Genomic DNA, 20472 nt, shown 5'->3' on the forward strand with positions numbered 1-20472 from the left:
TTTTTTTAGCAAATTGACTGAACCATAATGAAGATCTACCATACCCTTCCAATGGTGCAAAAAGTAACTACACTGTTTAATTTTTCTCGAACCAGAACTAATATTAGTTCTAGTTTGATGCTGGTGGGTAACTAACTGTTCGTTGAAATTTGCTTTTGAGAACAGTTACAATTATATATTCGTAGTTTACGTCTACCGGAAGTGGTACAATTCATGTCTGCATTGATGCCGCTTCATAAATATAGATTAAAACAACTGCACATGTATTATCACTTATCACGACTTGGCAATATTTTCTTTGTTAGCTCTCACCAAAAAGCATAATGAACAAATGATATTCTGATCGCTTGTTTTGCTGTATTTTGGAATTTTTCACCAGAAATGTTAGCTTGACTGCATACTATTTTGGCTATTACTTCCAACATAGTTATTTGTCCTCAAGGTCCTCTCAACATGAATAACAAATAGTTATATTAATAATGTACACAATCATTCCCTGGCGCTGGCCGAGTGGTGTAGTTTGGTCTGCTTGTTTCAGTTTGGTAAGTTTATTTTGAAAGTATTCAACGGAAGTCTTGGTACACTTACAGGTCTGCATTGGCGCTGGCTTGACCATACTAAAGTTACAATTCCTCTCTGTGACCACCAGAGGGCAGTAAACAAGCATGATTTACATTTTGGTCAGCTGTCATTGACTTTTATTTCCACCTTTACGGAAAATAATCACTTTAGATAAAAGTAAGATATATATAAAAGGACAAATAAATGCAGCACCAGTAACTGTTACGCTTACATTAGATACATTCAAGTAGGATAACATATAAGTAGATCAAATAACCCTTTATGATCACAGCTTTTTTTCAATTGGACACTTGCTGTTTCTATTTTTCTGATTGGCTTAACTACAAATGATCACTAGCTTTTAACCATGATTTTTTAAAACGTTGGCAGTACCATCCCTAATTGCTTCAAATATAATCTTTAAATGTCCACAAATATATAGGCTGTATCGTGAGGATAATGGTTTAAAATATAATACATTTCTTTCACTGCCGAGTACACAACCACCAATCAGAATCCACGCTCCAGCGTGTTGCTAGGCAGATTATGTTAATATATGCAATGCAGCCATCTCTGCAGCTACCATTCTGAGGTAAGAACAACTTGTACGCTTTACACTAAATGTAAGAAACTAGAGTTTGCTTCACGACTACTTCTTTAGCTCGATTGCTTGGTAGTCTTTCAGTTTATAAGCATTAAATGTGCGGGCTGTTTTAGCGCATTTGAACCGGTAGAAGATACACGATTTTTCTGTCGGTCTCTTCGGATGTGGTTGTTGTCGTTAGTCCCACCCAAAATGGAGCCCGTTCTTCCTTGTTCACAGCAGACTTGAAGGGCTGGGCTCAACTAGAACGGGGGGACGGGTGGTTCTAGACAAATAATGCCGGCTTTTAAACGCTTCAAAAACACTAGTGTTATGAATCGCATAATGCGATCTGTGTCCTGGGGCCTAACAAGTTATGTTTAGCTCCAAGGTCGGCCTTACATTGCGACTATATGACCGTAATGCTAATGTTGCGGTGCAGCATTGCCCGGGTTTCTATGGCGCTGGTTTGTGTGGTATAGTCCAGTTGGGACTGAGAACCTGCGGGGTTAAATAGGGGGGAATTTCACTTATTATTGATTATACCAAGTAGATTTCTGAGTGACTTTACACAGTTGTGATTTTTCACCGGGGCATTTGTGCAGACATACGGTTGTATTTAGACACCGTTTCACCGGCGGCCTCGTGAGCAAACGTTAACCGCGTTTTCCCTGGTCCCCCCGCTGTGAGCTCCCGTGTGAGCGCTCTGGACACGGAGTGACATGCTGCTTTATTTTGGCTTGCATGTCCTGTCAGACGAGCATGACTTGTGTCTGGAAACCCGAAGATCTGGGTTGCAGATTGCAAATGGGGTTGCATTCACAGCCACTTTGCCCAGATATGGCTGCTGCAGTGCCTCACTGTTGCAAACAGCTTCAATGTGTCTAGTGCACATATATGACTGATAAAGCTGCAATAATAAATGATCCATCATCCATTCATTAAATGACACCAGACCATATGCACATTTCAACAGAAAACCCACCTTTGCTTGAAATATCCTAATGTGCCATGATTATTTTAGATAATGCATCACCTGAACGTCTGTAATACATGATGAAATCCATCCATTCACTTTGGTTGTCGTCACCATGTTGCATTTTTTATTATAACATTAAAAATCATCCCCAATCCTTTTGTCTTTGTTCATTACAGGCGTCTTAAGAGCGAAGTGTTCGGTGACGTGATTGGCGACAGGCCTGGCACCGTGCTGCCATGGAGACCAAACAGGAGGAATCCTCTGCTGTGTGGAGTCAGACATCGAACAGTGATTCAGAAAATGGCACACAGGTCTGAACTGTCTCTAAAGTGCTCTATTCAGTCAGTCATAAGCAAAGATAAGGATGCAGAACACTTGATACATCATACATCAGAGAACCAAAAGGGAGAGTTTGAATTGTTCAAAGTGAGGCGGTATGAGGGAGTTATTGTCATATTCAGCTTTACTCTCGCCAAATCTACCAGACTTCATTGACAGAGGCAGTCGTTTTACCTCGCATAATGGTTTGTTTGTGTTATTGAGTGACTATGGTGAACCCAAACTAGCAACATCATACAATAACACGCACTAACCAATCAAGGCAGCAAGGACATTCAAATTTTAGTCTGTTGGCTTTGAATAGATCATAGATAACAGAGTCAGTTCCCGTTAGAAAAGGGGCTGTCTTATCCCAACTTAAATCAAATCAAATCAAGTTTTATTTATATAGCACATTTAAAAGCGATTTTTGGTCGAGCCAAAGTGCTTAAGCAGTGGAAATGTTATTTTAATTACGTACACTTACACTTGATTTTTGTAGTTTGCAACAGCCCCTGTGAGAAGCAGTACATTGCTTAGCTTCAGTGCAGTAGCTCCTGTCTTCTTATCCAAGCTCCTGGAGTGCTGCCATCTATTGTAAGTAATATGCTGACAATGGATAAGTACCTCAACAACCCTACTTCAAACTATCTGATGGGCATATTACAACCATGTCTTTTAAATAGTTTATGCCAAATCCTAGCAGGTGATTTTTCAAGCAGTGGTTTATTACCCTCCAAAATGACTTTAGGACAAACATAAATAATTATAAAGGAGGGTAGAGAGAATGTAATGATGTTGCAATTGGTGTAAAACATTTTGTCTGGTGCATGTGTGTGACAGGTGCATTTTGAAGGTGGCACGGTGGCCCAGATAGTGTACAGTGGCGATCAGGGGGACAGCGGACAGCAGCAGGTGGTCTATACAGCGGACGGGAACTCCTATACCTCTGTAGAGTCTGCAGAGCACACACTGGTTTACATACACCCTGCAGATGGCACTCAGGTAGGAATGATACTCACAATAGCTACATGCATTCATGGGCAGGTCGAGGCCCTGCAAGATTAACTCACACTTCTGTTTTAAACTTTTCTTTCAGAATGTATTCGCTGATCAGCCACAGGTGGCTTACATTCAGCAGGATGGCACCACACAACAGGTACGTTTACCAGGAACTGTGATGTCATTGCTCAGCTGTTTACTGTCTGGTTTATATTGACTTTAAAGCGATTTCATCTCATTCATAGGTCACAGTTTTGCTGCCGAGTGGACAGAACATGAATGCTGCCAACCTGCATGTTCTCAGTAATGTAGCAGAGGCTCCACAAGCAATGCTGGAGCAGGTTTCCCAGGTGAGGAGACTTTGTCACAAGTGCAAATACTTTATCTATATTAATTTGAACACACATTATGGCATATAGAAAGGGAGACATTATTTGTTTGTATTCCAAGTAAGTGGTTCTACTCTGAAGTAGGGCTGCACGATATTGGAAAAAACTGACATTGCGATATTTTATTCCCCTGCGATATATATTGCGATATGAAAAAATACAGGAATTGAAGAAAAGACAGTTCTTTTTGTCCGCAAACCATCCTTTCTTGAACTTTAATGCTATACAATTGGTATTTTATTAACGATATTTAACCGGATGAAGGATTTTAGTCACAGACTTCTGGATCTTAAGTTTTCAGAGCAACAAGCTCAGCTAGCTCGGTTATCCTGCTATGATCTGATCAAGAATGATTGTGATTGGTGGTTTGCTGTGCATGCAGAGCCTGCATGTCACTCACTCAAGTACCCCTGACATGAGAGCCGCGCGAGTTTTCCTTTTGTAGCAAGGAGCAAAATAATTGTAACATGACGTGTTTGAATTTGCCTACTTAAAGGAAACCTATCATGCTATATTTAAATGATATATTGTAGGGCCATACCTATATAAGGTATATTTATACGTTTCTGTTTTCAAAATACCAAACAGATCATGCATTTTAGCCATGCCTCATTTCGCTCTATGTGCTGTTTGCTGTCTACGGGGCTGATCTCTGTGAGGTGCAGCTGACTACGCCCCCCTGCAGGAGAGGGGAGACGTGCTCTGATCAGCTGCTGGGCTGTCAGAAGAGGGGGAGAAAAAGAGATCTCCGTGTTTTATTATATAGAGTCGTTATTCATTTGTTTTAAAGCTCAATAAATAACAAAGAAGACCTTTGACCGGCACTTTTCTAATTTTGTCCGGAAGATTTAAACTTTAACGGACATCTTGACCGGCGAAACAAACTGAAACTGAAACTCTGCCGCACGGTCCCCTCGTTCCTTGGAAGAGGCGGAGAGGTGGGTGTTTGTCATCTGCTGGTGGGCTAACCGGAGAGAATTACAGTGCTTGCCTCGACGGGGAGGGATTGCATTGCAGCGGGAGCAAACGCTTGCCTCGGGAGGGAGAAAGAAAGCCACAGCGGAGAATAAACAGAAGGGTAACCATGGTAACCAAGTCTTCTTCGCTGCTTTTGTGGCAGACTACAGCGCCACTTACAGGCCTGGCATATGTACTACAGCGTCTCCAGCGCTTTCGAACGGCAATGGCCGTGGCTGTCTCCTCCTGATTGGTGGAGTTGGCCCAATAGCCGTAGCGCCACCGTCCTGACGTCAGGACAGTGTTCAAATCTGGATCAGTTTTTATCAGATCCGTTGCAGCCCCTTTTTTAGAGATTTGGGTATGGAGGAAAATAGAGAGGGTTGTGTTTTCTGACACTTGGTGAGTTCCCTGGAACAGCGGGGACACATATTCATGTATAAAAGACGTACAAAAGTGCATTTTGCATGATAGGTCCCCTTTAATATCGCACGTCCTAAAAAAAAAAATAGTCCTGCGATGTGAATATTGCGCATGCGCATAACGCGATTATCGTCACGACACGATATATCGTGCAGCCCTACTCTGAAGTTCATATGTCATTTTTAGATATTTGCAGTGCAGATGTATACAGTTTAATAGCATCAGATGTATGATACACACAAATAATCTATCCTAAATATCACAGGTTATTATTTTGAAATGCTGATTAGTCCCTCAGAATTTTCTTTTTTTTAATTGCTTCTCGACTTAACAACCACAAATTATTTTCTACATGCACGGAATATCATAAGTAAATAATTTTCCTTTTTATATACATTGCTATCTCATTGTTACATGAACTTGCCAGTGTTTCTCACACAACAATACACAGAGCAATCTTACACTTCTCAATTCTCCAACCCAAACAGGAGCAGCTGTCTGTGGCCAATTCGCTCCCCTCCATGGCCGACATGGCGGACCCCCCCTCCAGCCCTCTCGGGGCCGAAGACTCCACAGAGGACTCGGATGAAGAGGAGGATGACGAGTCTGACATGGATGACTGGGAACCTCGTCAGCCTCAGTCCTTCAACCCTCACAGCCTCTGTGAGTGACCTCCACTCTCACACCGTCTGTCAGCAGTCACCATGTAGAGCCCACAGCAGAGGGTCTTTTTCTGCGTATTGACTGCATGAAATAATGATCAACAAATACACTCAGATCGCTGACTTGGCCATGACCTACTACTAGTAGTTTTTTGGTGGCATTTTTTTAAAAACATAAACCAAAAAACAACTCTATGAGATGTAATTTAGAAAATACAAGAAAACATAAAACACAAATGTAATTTGTCTGGCATTCCATTTATGCCCCACAAAATTGTATTTCTTGATATGCAATTTAATCTGTTGTGTTATAATCTTCCCTGAAGTCATTTCCTGTGGCAGTGGACACTTTTTTACTAGAGCAACACAAAGCAGGGCAAACAAATGAAGAATTATATCCCTTTTTTAAATACGTATTAATCTGTTGCTGTGCTGATTTGTGTCTTATTGTTCCCTTTTTTTCTCTCAGGGTGTGACGAGTGTAATAACGCCAACCCCTCTGTGTGTGGGAAGCACGGGCCCCTGCACCCCATCCCCAACCGGCCCGTGATGTCCAAGGCCCGGTCCAGCCTGCCTCTGGTCCTTTACATCGACCGCTTCCTGGGTGGCGTGTTCTCCAAGAGACGCATCCCAAAGCGCACCCAGTTTGGCCCTGTGGAGGCGCCCCTGCTTCCTCAGAGCGAGCTGCAGGACCACTACCTTCATCTGAAAGTAAGTCAGCACCATTTCTGTTTGACGGTTATTGAGCTCCCTTTACTTGTGGGGGTTGTATTTTAGCATTTAGCTGCATTTAGCTCTATGAGTTCTTGTCTCACTTCTAATTTTTGTGTTGTTTGTAGGGATGTTTCAGTCAACTAAAAAGTAATGATATGATGTGATCGTTAGGTATTTGGAAATAAGTCATTTAGCGTTAGACGTACTCAACTCAATAAATCTTAGTCTTCTATCATCAAAACTTCAATAAGTCGACTAATCAATTAACAGTTGGCAACCTTAGCTGTTTGAATAAGGTCTTCACAAAGAGCTATAACCAAAGAGGGCAATACTTATAATTATACTATCCTTACAATAAAACAAAAAAGGAAATATATTTTGCAATAAGAAGGTTTTATAGGAAAGTGTTGGGTAGGTAAGAAATGTGGAGAAAAATCATTCCGCCCACATTTAATCATGTATAAGCATGTTCAGAATCTGATCTCTGATATTTTTTCTGTTTTGCTTAGCTGTGCTCGCTGGACGCAGAGAAGGATGGAGAGAAGTCAGATGACCTGTGGTTGGACCTGTCTGATGAGGACAGCTGTAACTGGATGATGTTTGTGAGACCGGCTCAGAACCACCTGGAGCAGAACCTGGTGGCCTACCAGTACGGCTCGGAGATATTCTACACGTCCATCAAGAACATTCAACCCAAGCAAGAGCTCAAGGTCAGCCCGTGGGTTTGTGTGTTGTGTCGCATGTGTAGTGCACTCATTTTCCTGCTTACTTTGACACTGTGTGCACAAAGTAATACAACTATGGATCAACACTTTTATGCTATCTGTCCAGAACCAAATATCAGACAGGCTAAGTTAGTGACTAGCTGGGGAGGAAATCCAATTCAGTCAAACTTCCTTGTAAGTTATTTTTCTCAGGAGGTTGTGGAGACTAGCCAGAGTTTAAACAAGAGTAATTCAGTCTAAGTAAATAAACAATAAAAAAAACAATTTTTTTTAATTTATCAGTCTTTCATAACAGCACACATGTAAACGCCCAACCTCAACCCACAAATATTAATATTAAATAAAAACAATAATAAAAAGTTAAAGGTGGGGTAGGTAAGTTTGAGAAACCGGCTCGAGATACACTTTTTGTTATATTCCATGGAATGCTCTTAACATCCCGATAGCAATGAATATCTTAAGTGCTTTGACAAAAAATCCATAAAAAAATGTCATCTGTGGAAGCCGTAGTACTGTAAAAAGCACGACCAATCATTTTAGCCGGCCCGGCTAAAGTAACTGGATGGCCTACCTGCCTGTCAGCCTTCCATCTGTGCACAAACTTATCTCGTGCCCTCATTGGTCATGTGCGCGTTCGTGTGTGTTGGAGGAGGGGCTCTTTAAGGAAGTGGCAGATTTCTTCCGGCTGTGTATTTTCAAATTCTAGCGCACTCAAGCTGGTTTCTCCAAAATTACCTACCCCACCTTTAACATGTTGATAAGTACTGTTAGATTTGTTTTTACTGTTGATATATACATATATTTGCTGTTTTATGTTTATTTGTATTATATTTAATTTATAATAAGTGTGCAATGCCCTACATGCTGCTGTGACAAAATAATTTCTCAAACTGGGACCAATAAAAGTATATCTAATCTAATCTAACATAACATAATGATGATAATAACAAACAGATAAAATAATGAGAAGATGTCAATATTTTCTGATTTCTAAATAGGCAACTGTTATTTGTTTTTTTTAATAATACTTCCCTCTGCAGGTGTGGTATGCGGCGTCATATGCAGAGTTTGTCAATCAGAAGATCCACAATGTTACAGAAGAAGAGAGAAAAGGTGAGTCCCTGCACATTATACTTTATATTAACTCAGATCAACACAAACTAGTACAACACTGTCAGGGTTGTTGCTGTTCTCACTGTCTGCTGTTCCGTCAGTGCTGAGGGAGCAGGAGAAGAACTGGCCCTGTTACGAGTGCAACCGGCGATTTGTGAGCTCTGAACAGCTGCAGCAGCACCTCGACATGCACGACGACAAGTCAAACTCTGTGACCAGGTAAACACTTGTTTTATATCTCCTTATTTTATACATTCTCTTTCATTTCTATGGAGATCAAATCTATTTTATTTTACTTTATTTATATAGTGCTTTTCATACACAAAGGTAACTCAAAGTGCTTCACAAACCAAACACATACTGTAAACAATTTTTAAATAAGAACAGTGATATCGTTCTCTTACTAGGTGATAACCAGAGGTGTTAGAAGTATTCAGATCTTGTACTTAAGTAAAAGTAGAAGTACCAGAGTGTAGGAGTACTCTGTAACAAGTAAAAGTCCTGCAATCAAAATGTTACTCAAGTAAAAGTACAGGCACAAGTGTTAGCATCAAATTATACTTAAAGTACCACAAGTAAAAGTACTCATTATGCAGATTGGTCCATTTCAGAATAATATATATGATATGTTTTATAATGATTGATCATTAAAGTGTTATCAAAGCTGGTAAAGCTGCAGCTAGTTTGAATGACTTTGTATACTGCAGGGTAGCTTGTGAATTTACTCCAGGTGGAACTAAAGTCTGATTTAAGACTTGATTATATTTCACATCATTCATCCACATCTGTAAAGTAACTAAAGGTACTAAATAAATGTAGTGGAGTAAAAATACAATATTTACCTCTGAATTGTAGTGGGGTAGAAGTAAAAAGTAGCAAAAAATGTAAATACTCAATTAAAGTACTAGTACCTCAAAGTTGTACTTAAATACAGTACTTGAGTAAATGTGCTTAGTTACTTTACTTCACTGATCTTAACACATTTGTGATTAAAAAGAACACTTAATACCACATCAATAATGAAAATAAACAAAATAAGAATAAATGACGATGAAATAAATGACCCGTTAACGGTTTCTTTCCTCTGTTAGATCCAGAGGCCGGGGTCGAGGAAGAGGCAGGAGGAGATTTGGGACAGGAAGAAGGCCAGGACGCCCGCCTAAATTCATACGTTTGGATCCACCAGTAGACGGCGACAAGACAACAGTAAGGGACGCATTAATCCATAGCATGTTGATTCATGGGTTAGTCGATTGCCTCTGAGAAATTTGCAATCCACATTTTGAATCAGGAGATTCTGGAATTAACGGAGAAGCCTCTGGAGGAGCGAGTGGACGGAGCGCAGAACGGGATGAAGGTGGTGGAGATGGAGTCTGAGGCGGAGGCTGGGACTGAGGCAGAGGGCCAGATGACACCTGCTGCGGGGGGGGCGCTCCTCCCAGAGGCCAGCAGCCCCCCCTCCGGCACCGACCTGCCAGCTCCACTGAAGGAAGACCCGGCGCAGAGCAGCCAATCAGACACCCACCTCACCTCTCAGGACATGCGCCGTGCCAAGAGGATACGGGTAAGACTGCTGCATTCACTGAAATGCAATAGAGCTATTTTATTAGCCACGATTTGCTTTACAACAGTGTGTCTCTCTTCCTCAATGTTTGCTTCCCCTCCAAGATGGATGTGCAGGTATGTAGCAGCTGGAGGACGGCACCGAGACATTCACTTCAATGATTCCCATTGTCATTTTAGATGATGTTAAAGGTCACCTATTATGCAAAATCCACTTTTTCATGTCTTTTATACATAAACATGTGTCCCCTCTTTGTAAAGAGATTCTGAACGTTTCAGGAAAAAAGATCCGCTCACTTTTTGTCCTGATCCATTTATATAAAAACCTGTCTGAAAATGAGCTGATCAGATGTTGGCCACTTTGTGATGTCATAATGTTTATTTGGATTGTGTAATCATTAGCCAATAACCAACCAAGGTAACCCCCGCCCACCTTATCACCTGAATCTCCTCCTAGAGCACCATTGTGTTTTTTTTTAACCAAATATCTCTCAGAGAGGCGTGGCCAGCAACAGCTCATTAGCATTTAAAGCTACAGACACAGAATCAGCACTTTTGAAACAGGGCTGAAACAGAGGGGTTTATGGGATGCTACAATGCATGATCTGTTTGGTATATCGAGCCAAGCACTTCAGAGACATGTTTTGTATATAACTGAGAACTGTAATATATTGATGAAAAAGAGTATCATAGGGGACCTTTAATGCTTTTGTGACATTTGTGGATATTACCCTTTGCAAACCCCATTGACTCCATCAGCCTCTTCCCACCTCAGTGTCTGTAAACAATGTTGCTGTGGTCTGATAGTAGTTCTTCTCTCTCTTCCCTCCCAGAATGCAGCGCTGCAGCAGCTTTTCATCAGGAAGAGTTTCCGTCCCTTTAAATGCACACACTGTGGCAAGGCCTTCCGGGACAAAGACAAGCTGGACCAGCACCTGCGGGTCCACGGCCGGGACGCCTTCGCCTTCTCCTGCCACTATTGCAACAAGAGCTTCATCAGCGACTCGGCGCTGGACGACCACATGGTGCTGCACACGGAACAGCGCTCCTACTCCTGTCTCTTGTGCCCCGAAATCTTTGATAGGCTGGAAATGCTCAAAGAGCACGTGAAAGAGCACGCAGTAAACGGCTGCTTCACCTGTCCGTCCTGCAAGAAAACCTTCCCTGACTTCATCCAGGTTAGTTATCATAACTATTTTTATAGCACTCTTATAAAAAAGGTTACAAAGTACCAAATACCAAAAAAAGACCTGGAGCACTTTGATTTTTAAATGTGTTTGGGTTAGAGAATGTCCTTTAACATGGTGTAGTTAATATTATTTGATCAATGTTTAATGAAAAACACACCATAAACTAGGGCTGTGCGATTATGGCAAAAATCATAATCACGATTATTTGGGTCAATAATTGATATCACGATTATGAAATACGATTATTCATTGACTTTGAAAACATCCATTTATTGAACTTTAAAACAAATACAAATAATAATTTGAACAGTATCTTTTTAACTGTTGATTACCCTGAACGTATAATTCAACTGAAAAACCAATACAAAAATAAATAAAATAAATGATACATTTATATTTACATTTAAATAAATAATATCAAAATAATAAATACCAATAAACAAGATCAACAAATATTTTGGAGCGCACTCCAACAAGCTACTAAACATATATAAATATGATAAATACAAATAAATGAGACTAAAATAAATTAGATCAAATATGTTGCACTGTCACAACCAAGCAAAGCAAAATAATCGTTTTTTTCGATTATGTTGTTTTCGTAATTGTGGCAGGCCAAAATCGTAATTGCGATTAAAATACGATTAATTGCACAGCCCTACCATAAACATGTAATATATGTGTTTAGTGAAAAAAAAAATCGTATTTGGTGAGGAGGAATGATGAAGATTTTTTCAAAGTAGTATCATTATAGCGACAGCAGGAAACAAACAAAGTCGCTGAGAGGCTGAGGCCGGGCCTGTTTGATATTGTGTGACACGCTACAAAAGAGTACTTGCTGAGATCCAAAACTGTGTTGAAAAATAATGTGGTTTAATGAAATCTGGGATGATCAACTTATTTTCCTTGGACGTGTACATTGTTATATTAATCAAAGCAATCATTAAACTTGCGGTCAACAAAAAGTACAACGACCCTGTGTCACCCTCTCTTCCACACACACACCTCACGCAGGTGAACAGGATTATAATGAGTGCCGCCCATATCCATGTGACCCAAGCTAACCAATCAATAGTGATCAAACAAATATCTATATTAAACGAAAACGCATTACTATACACGTTTCATGGCTCTTACAATCATTATCCAACCTTAAAATTCTGGTATTGTGACAACCTTAATTACAAGGATAAAAACAATGGTAAGAACCAAACAAGTCATTGCCAGAGAGGCAAAAACCAAAGAAAAACTGTTAGCGTGACCCAACAAAAACATTTGAAATGTGTCAATGCAGTGTGCAAACAGGCATAAAAAAATACTTTATCTTAAAAAAAAAGAGATTTCATAATTAACAGGTACAATTGATTTATTACTGCTTGTTTCTTGCGCGGGTTTAGCCAAAAAGTGAATTGACACACTTTGTCTTCCTTCTAGGTGAAGAAGCATATCCGCTGCTTCCACTCAGATCGGGTCTTTCAGTGCCAAGACTGTGAGAAGATCTTCTGCCGGCCGGACAAGCTGCGCTTGCACATGTTACGCCACTCTGACCGCAAGGACTTCCTGTGCTCAACATGCGGCAAACAGTTCAAGGTGAGCATTGGAAGAGGACAGTTTTTGGGTGAGGGGAGATAGAGAGAGAGAGAGGTAGAAAAAAAGAGGAGAGAGAGAGAGATATATAGAGAGAGAGAGAGATAGAGAGAGAGAGAGATATAGAGAGAGATAGATAGAGAGAGAGATATAATGATTATAATATATTATAATGTATTATATATATTATTATAGATATATATAATATATATATATTATATATATATATATTATAATGATTATAATATATGTGTATGTATATATGTGTGTATATATATATATATATATGTATATATATATATATGTATATAATATATGTGTATGTGTATGTATATATGTGTGTATATATATATATATATATGTGTATTGATATAATATAGATATGTATATGTATATATATATGTATATGTATATGTATATATATATGTATATGTATATATATATGTATATATATGTATATATATATATATGTATATATGTATATATATATATATGTGTATGTGTATATATATATGTGTATGTGTATATATATATATGTATATATGTATATATATATGTATCTGTTATATATGTATATGTTATAATGTTTGTATGTATGTATTTCTATATGTTATCTGTATATATATGTGTATATATCTATATGTGTATGTGTAATATATATATGTCTATATGTATATATTATATATGTGTATGTGTTATATATCTATTATCTATGATATATGTATATGTATTAATATGTTATGTATATATGTATATATTATCTATGTATATGTTCTATGTATATGTATATTATATATATATATGTATATAGGATAGCTGTGTATTATATATATATAATATATATATATATATGTATATGTATTGTATATGTATCTATATATATATATTTATTGTATATGTGTTGTCTATGTTATGTGTATATATATATATATATATATATATATATATATATATATATGTATGTATATATATATATATATATATATATATATATCCGGCAGTGGCTCAGTCAGTAGGGGCTTGGACTGTGAGCCGTAGGGTCGCCGGTTCAAGTCCCCGACCAGACCTAAAATATGGAGTGTGGACTTCTACTTGGAGAGGTCCCAGTTCACCTCCTGCCCTGCCGTGGTGCCCTTGAGCAAGGCACCGGACATCCCCCTTCCCCCCCTCACTCCCATTGCTCCCCGGGCGCTGTACAATAGCTGCCCACTGCTCCTAGTACTAGACTCCTGGCACTAGGATGGGTTAAAAGCAGAGAACAAATTTCACTGTGTGTGTGCTGTGTGCTCTGCATGTGTGACCATTAAAGAGGGTTTCATCCCTCCCTATTCTATTCTATTCTATTCTTCTATATATATATATATATATATGTGAGCTGTTATGTGACAATGATTTTCCTGTGACATCCAGAGGAAAGATAAGCTGCGTGAGCACATGCATCGCATGCACAACCCCGACAGAGAGGCCAAGAAGTCGGACCGCATCCATCGCTCCAAAACCCTGAAGCTCAAGGTGCCCACCACCGACTTCGAGAGCTTCATGTTCAAATGCAGAGTGTGCATGATGGGATTCAGACGTAGAGGAATGCTGGTGAGCAACAACTCGCAGAGAAATGTATTTTGTTTTAGATTATATTCCATTATTCTTACTCACTTTTTTTCTGGTTACAGGTCAATCATTTGTCCAAGCGTCACCCAGAGATGCGTATTGATGACGTACCTGAGCTCACGCTGCCAATTATCAAGCCCAACAGGGACTACTTCTGCCAGTACTGTGACAAGGTTTGTTTCCCCCATCCAGTTGTGTGACTTTAGGACAAGATGTCTTATTGGTTTATTATTACAGGGCTTACTTGATTACTCGATTCTGACCGCTGTTAAGGTGAACAGACCGTTGGTTAGGAGGATCAAGGGACTATTTTCAGTCATATCAATCAGCAGAAAGAATTCAGGCCGATTTAGCGTCAGCTGTGGACAACAAACATACATCTTTTCATCAGAAAACACCAAGGAATACTTTTTGAATATTCATTTTTATCTATGTGGTGAGCACAAAACTTTGGAAGAAAAAGAGAAAGAGGTTAAAAGACAGACTATGGATGTCAGATAATTCAACAGAAGAAGACAGACAGGAAGTAAACACTGACGGGAACATGTATGGGCTGTATGGACGTGGACATAAATGATCGATCAGTGATGCTTGGCTTTGGGATCCTGATAACCATGTTGGTGTTTTTTTCATTAAAGGGGCCCTATTGTGCTGACTTTCATATTCAAATGTGTATTTTGTGCCTCTACTGTGACATATTTCCATGCTGTAGTCTCAAAATCTGAACCATAGCTTTCGGTATGATAACACATTGATCTCCTGCAGGTGTATAAGAGTGCCAGTAAGAGGAAAGCACACATCCTGAAGAACCACCCCGGGGCAGAGCTGCCTCCCAGCATCCGGAAGCTGCGTCCCGCTGCTCCTGGAGAGCCGGACCCCATGCTGAGCACACACACACAGCTGACCGGCACCATCGCCACGGCACCGGTGTGTTGCCCGCACTGTGCCAAACAGTACAGCAGCAAGGTCAGTGTGAAGATCCTTCAGAGGTCTTACTTTATCCTGTGTCCTGAACCGTACCATCTAATATGTCGTGTGTGTGCTCATTTCTCAGACTAAGATGGTTCAGCACATCAGGAAGAAGCATCCAGAGTTCGCCCAAATCGCCAACTCCATCCAGGCTCCTCTCACTACAGCTGTCATCAGCAGCACTCCTGCAGTCATCAGTGCGGACGGAACCACAGCAGAGGCCGTAGTGGTAAGAAGAAGTTAACAACGAAAGAAAGAAGAAAGTGTCACCTAATATACACCAGATGTCATAACGGTACGATATGTATTTTCTCCACAGACTACAGATTTGCTGACCCAGGCCATGACGGAGCTCTCTCAGACTCTGACCACAGACTACCGCACAGCGCAGGGAGACTACCAGAGGATCCAGTACATCCCAGTGTCTCAGGCGGGGGGGAACCTGTCGCAGCCGCAACACATCCAGCTGCAGGTGGTGCAGGTGGCTCCGGTAAGATCCAGGATCAGTTTGAGGATTGAGATCTGTTTTTGTAACTTCTTTTTTTCCCTGTAAAGCTGACCGAGCTACTCAAAGAAACCTACTATCAGTGATAAACCTTGACATCTGGGAGTTGCCTGGTATAAACACAACTTGAGATGCTCAAAATAGAAATATAGTATAATATAACTCAATTGTTCTTCAAGTTTTATTGGTGTATATATATATATATATATATATAATTTAAAATAACACCAGCTGCTTTTAAAAATAAAGATAATGACATCTTTGTTACATATACGTTTCAGCAGGTAAAGAACCCTCTACTTCATGCCGTATTCTAAACATTTAGTGTTCAGATGAAATTATGAATGTAGCTTCTTGCGTGGTGTATTGAGATGAATAAACCGTAACAAATAGATATTTCTCTCTGTTTCACAGGCTTCCTCCCCACATTCCCAGCACCCGACAGTGGATGTGAGCCAGCTGCACGACCCTCACGGCTACAGCCAGCACGCCATCCAGGTTCAACACATCCAGGTCAACGAGCCCTCAGGCGCCGGACAAGGGGCCGGACAGGTACATATTAATACTACTCTAGAGTAAAGTTGATGAGTCATTTATACAATTACAAATGTATGTCCCATGGAACAGTTCACCCCAAAAATATTAATAAAAACAAAGATTTGTCTTCTTACGTGTAGTGATATTGATCAATTTACACTGTTTTGAAGTTTAAGAAGTATCGACCATATAGAGCTCTATCGGATATACATATGGAACACATTTCTTTGGTGGAAAATGTGTTACTCAAGATAATCCACAGACCATGTTATGATATTTTTGTCATGCAGGCACTATTTTCTTTAGAACGTATCACTGCGCAGAAGGAAGTGTGCGAGAGACCATTTTTTTTTAGCACCACAAATCGAGTACTATCTAGTGCTACTATATCCAACAAAAGGCAGGCTTCTCTACGGCTGATACCAGCCACCACATGGCAACCCAATTTCGAAAAAATCTAGATTGAAACGTAGCACTTACAGTTAAAAGAAAAGTATCTAGATCTTGGTATAAAACCGTCCTTTCAGGCTAGATAAGAGAACACCTCTGTCTCTTCCCTCCTCTTCAGGTCAGCGGTCAGCCTCTCAGCCCCACCTCCCAGCAGCCCAGTCAGGAGCTGAGCCCCACCCAGCTGACCCCTGTGACCTTGGCTCAGAGCCACACCCTGCAGAGCAGCAGCAGCCAGCAGCAGCAGCAGCAGCAGCAGCAGCAGCAGCAGGGGGGGGCAGTGCAGCACGCATACATCCCCGGGAACTGGAACTACAGAGGCTACTGTGAGTCACACATGATCCCATATGATCAATTCTATACCTTTTTGATAGTTGTGTAGAGTTGCGGTGATTTTCTCTCCTGTTAATGTATTCATTTCTTACTCTGGCAGCCTCTGAGATCCAGATGATGGCTCTACCTCACGCCCAGTATGTGATAGCCGAGTCCACCACACCTGTATCCGGAGGCAACAGCAACCAGGTGAAAACGGTGAGTGATGGTGCCTGATTCCTGAAAGTGACTAGTACAACCTGCTGTTATATAAATAATCACTATTACAGTTTCATTTGTGTACACCCTTGTTCTTACTTAAAGACAACTATGCACATTGAGTCCTGCAGGAATTACCATGCATGTCCATTCCACACTCTTTAGGAGGAAACTAATTTGACCTCATTTACATAATGATTTTTGTTGGTTGGTGAACATTAAAAAAGACAACGTCTAACGAAGCTAACTAGACTATACATCAACCGATCAGACCCTTTTTTTTTTACCATTAGCATCAAATCAGAATATGATGCTAATGGTAGCTGTTGGTAATGGTCCAGTTCTATAACCAACCTTTAACGTAAACTAGTGCATATCAGACACAATTCCATCTTTATCGTATCCCAGCTCCCAAGGGATTCTAATCCATATATTGTCCTTTATTTGGTTGTAAATGTATCGACACATTCATGAGTGGTGCTCCATTTAGGCAGCAAGCTAGGTTTGACCTGGAGATCAGTGGCAGAAAATGATTGAATTGGTCAAACCTGTATTTCCACAGAAGTCAGGGTCTGCCTGAAGGTTCTGCATGGTTTTAAAAACATTTTTTATGAACGGATATTATTACAACTAATACTGAAAATTGCTCTGTGCCACATTGGTATATAGGTCAAAAAACGTCTTGAAGCTTGACATATAAACAGGACGTATATTTAAACACCCTTGATACAACACATATATCTCATATGGAAGAATGTATACTGAATACAACAACTTTGCTGCACCCTAGAATCTTCTTTACATTTATTTCAGCTTTTTGTATTCAGTGTATTAATCTTAAAACTATACTTACTGTAACTCTAAAGTCAAACTAGGGTATGTGTGTAGCTTTTAAACACATGATTTAGCTGTAGCATTGGTCTCCTTCTTTTGAGCTAGCCAGATGAAGGTATGCGAAATGTGTTGTTTGCTCTTCAAGTACTTGTAAGTAAATAAATAGGAAATAACATAAAAATCTGTATTGAACATTATCACTTGTCCTCCCTGTCCTGCAGACACACTACGTCATCTCTGAGGGTCAGACTGAGCTGGAGGCAAAGCAGAACGTTCCTCAGAACACAACCCAGGCCCACGCTGAACATCTGGAGCAGCAGCCGGCCCATCAGCAAGCCACAACACAGTACATCATCACCACGACAACCAATGGCAGCGGCACTAGTGAAGTCCACATCACGAAACCCTGAGCTGCACAGGGATAAACTCTGCGAACTTGGAAGAGTCCTGCATGTATACCTCAGCAGCTTGTATGCACATACCTGAACACACAGTCACATGGAGACTTTTATACAGAGGAGGATGGACTGATGAGCAGCACAGTTTTATGTGTCTGTGAAGTGTTTAATGAGCTGTGGAGATGCAAGCTGCCAGAACTTTGGGAGAAAATAAACTGAGAAATGCAAAGGTTTGATTTGAACCGATGATATAAAGGACAGAAACTGAACTTGTTTTAAATACACAGCCCTGGAGAACATTTTAAAATGAAACTGCTGAAAACAGGGACCTAAATGAAATTCAGTGTTCCTGTGCGCGTGGACAATAAACGCAACAAGAAGTCCTTCTGTGTGACCTACTGGAGTATGAAGTGGTGAAATAGGTTTGTTGTTCGGTCCTTGCACAGATTTGAGTGCCCATTAAACATATTTGTATCATTTAAAACATTTCAAGTATTTGTAGATAACAATTATGGAAGGATATACAGAACTGGAAAATATTGGCAACACTGAAACAGTCCTGCGTTTGGCCTTACATAACAGGTCATTGTCATTTTGCCCAACACACCATCTGTTGTATTGAGTGTAACCAACGTAATGCTGTTATCTGTGATTTGTCTATTAATTTGTTTTTGGTAAATGACTCAGATATCTGTTTTATTTAAATGCTGGATTGTCCTTTTCCCCCAAATATATATTTTCATTTGTCATGGTCACAACTACAACACCTGTGATTTTATAGTAAATATTCAAGAAGATATTATTATTGCTTTCCCAAGAATAAGTACATTTCGTTTTACAAAGCTAACAGGATAAAAAGAAGATAATCATCACAGAAATATGGCAAAAATCATGTAAGTACGTCCTGGAGAACACAAACACACCACTGCAGTAAGACAAGTTAGAACACTTTAGTTCACTTTCTTTTTCTTGATTCTTACAGTTCTCCATCGTTTCTTTGCATTGAGGATATGTTTAAACCAGAGCCACACAGCTGGTCATCTGTCCTAACGGGTGAACACAACCTTTTGTAGAAGCTTTTAGACAGACAAGTGAAAAATATTTGTGTTGTAAAAAATGGGGACAACTCAGAAGCTCAATAAGTTGCAGTATTTAAGGATAATAAAGGCCTATTCCACTCTATTAATCTATTCACCTACAACATATTGTAAGCACTTCACACACAAGTATGTGAGGGAATAAGTATTGGAGAACACAGGCTAAATGAAGGGCCATTGTAAAATAGAGTTAACGTGTTAAAGTTATTTATATCCGTCTATGACAATAGGCCGTGTACAATTTAAAAATATTGCAGGAATGTAATCGGTTTGATCAGGTAGAGCGATGATTTTGACCATGTGTTGAGAAATTAAATTATTTTATATCTGTACAATGTGTTTTCTGATGACTTCAATATGAATGTGTTTGCCTCAATAACCCAAACTATTCCAAGGTGTTTTCAGGTTCAAACTCAGTTTAAAGAGTCCCTATTATGCTTTTTGGAGTTTTCCCTTTCCTGTAGTGTGTTATATCCATTTTTGAGCATGTAAATGTTCTGCTAAGGCTAAAATCCTAAAGTTCCTCAAGAGGGAGTTTCTTTCTTTCCCCTCACTGCTAGATGGTGGTGTGGCCTCAAAATACAGAAACAAGTTCTACAGCATCTTACAATTAATTTAGAACATTGAACAGACAAACTTAATTAGGGTGTACATGATTTTGATTGGCTCTCTTCCATTTGTCAACATGTATTTTTAATAAATGTAATTTAAATTGTAAATGTAACTCTTCAGATCCCAACAGGTTGTTGATCACCTGACCTAAAAATAGCTCAGTGTTAG

At 39.8% G+C, this 20472-nt stretch overlaps 1 protein-coding gene across 1 annotated transcript; it reads left to right on the forward strand.

Moving 5' to 3' along the window:
• The first annotated feature begins 814 nt into the window (after window positions 1-814).
• On the forward strand, window positions 815-20024 carry prdm10 (PR domain containing 10). The gene is made up of 23 exons (XM_034113326.1): window positions 815-1153; window positions 2300-2434; window positions 3285-3446; window positions 3541-3600; window positions 3689-3793; window positions 5701-5875; window positions 6344-6585; window positions 7098-7298; window positions 8354-8426; window positions 8528-8645; window positions 9518-9632; window positions 9718-9990; window positions 10823-11167; window positions 12614-12769; window positions 14177-14356; window positions 14437-14547; window positions 15140-15340; window positions 15429-15572; window positions 15663-15833; window positions 16263-16400; window positions 16954-17158; window positions 17266-17363; window positions 18419-20024. Exons 2-23 carry the CDS (start codon window positions 2360-2362, stop codon window positions 18605-18607), a joined length of 3537 nt encoding a protein of 1178 aa, XP_033969217.1. The 5' UTR covers window positions 815-1153; window positions 2300-2359; the 3' UTR covers window positions 18608-20024.
• The last annotated feature ends 448 nt before the right edge of the window (window positions 20025-20472 follow it).

The sequence above is a fragment of the Trematomus bernacchii genome, unplaced genomic scaffold, assembly GCF_902827165.1.
Source record: "Trematomus bernacchii unplaced genomic scaffold, fTreBer1.1, whole genome shotgun sequence".
Taxonomy (NCBI): Eukaryota; Metazoa; Chordata; class Actinopteri; order Perciformes; family Nototheniidae; genus Trematomus; species Trematomus bernacchii.

What these genes read in the sequence shown, in the direction of transcription:
- prdm10 (XM_034113326.1), top strand. Translation starts at nt 2,360, where the DNA reads ATGGAGACCAAACAGGAGGAATCCTCTGCTGTGTGGAGTCAGACATCG. An exon ending in CCACAGCAGAGGCCGTAGTG is followed by an intron (nt 15,573 to 15,662) that starts GTAAGAAGAAGT and finishes TTTTCTCCACAG; the next exon opens with ACTACAGATTTGCTGACCCA. An exon ending in ACAGCAACCAGGTGAAAACG is followed by an intron (nt 17,364 to 18,418) that starts GTGAGTGATGGT and finishes CCTGTCCTGCAG; the next exon opens with ACACACTACGTCATCTCTGA.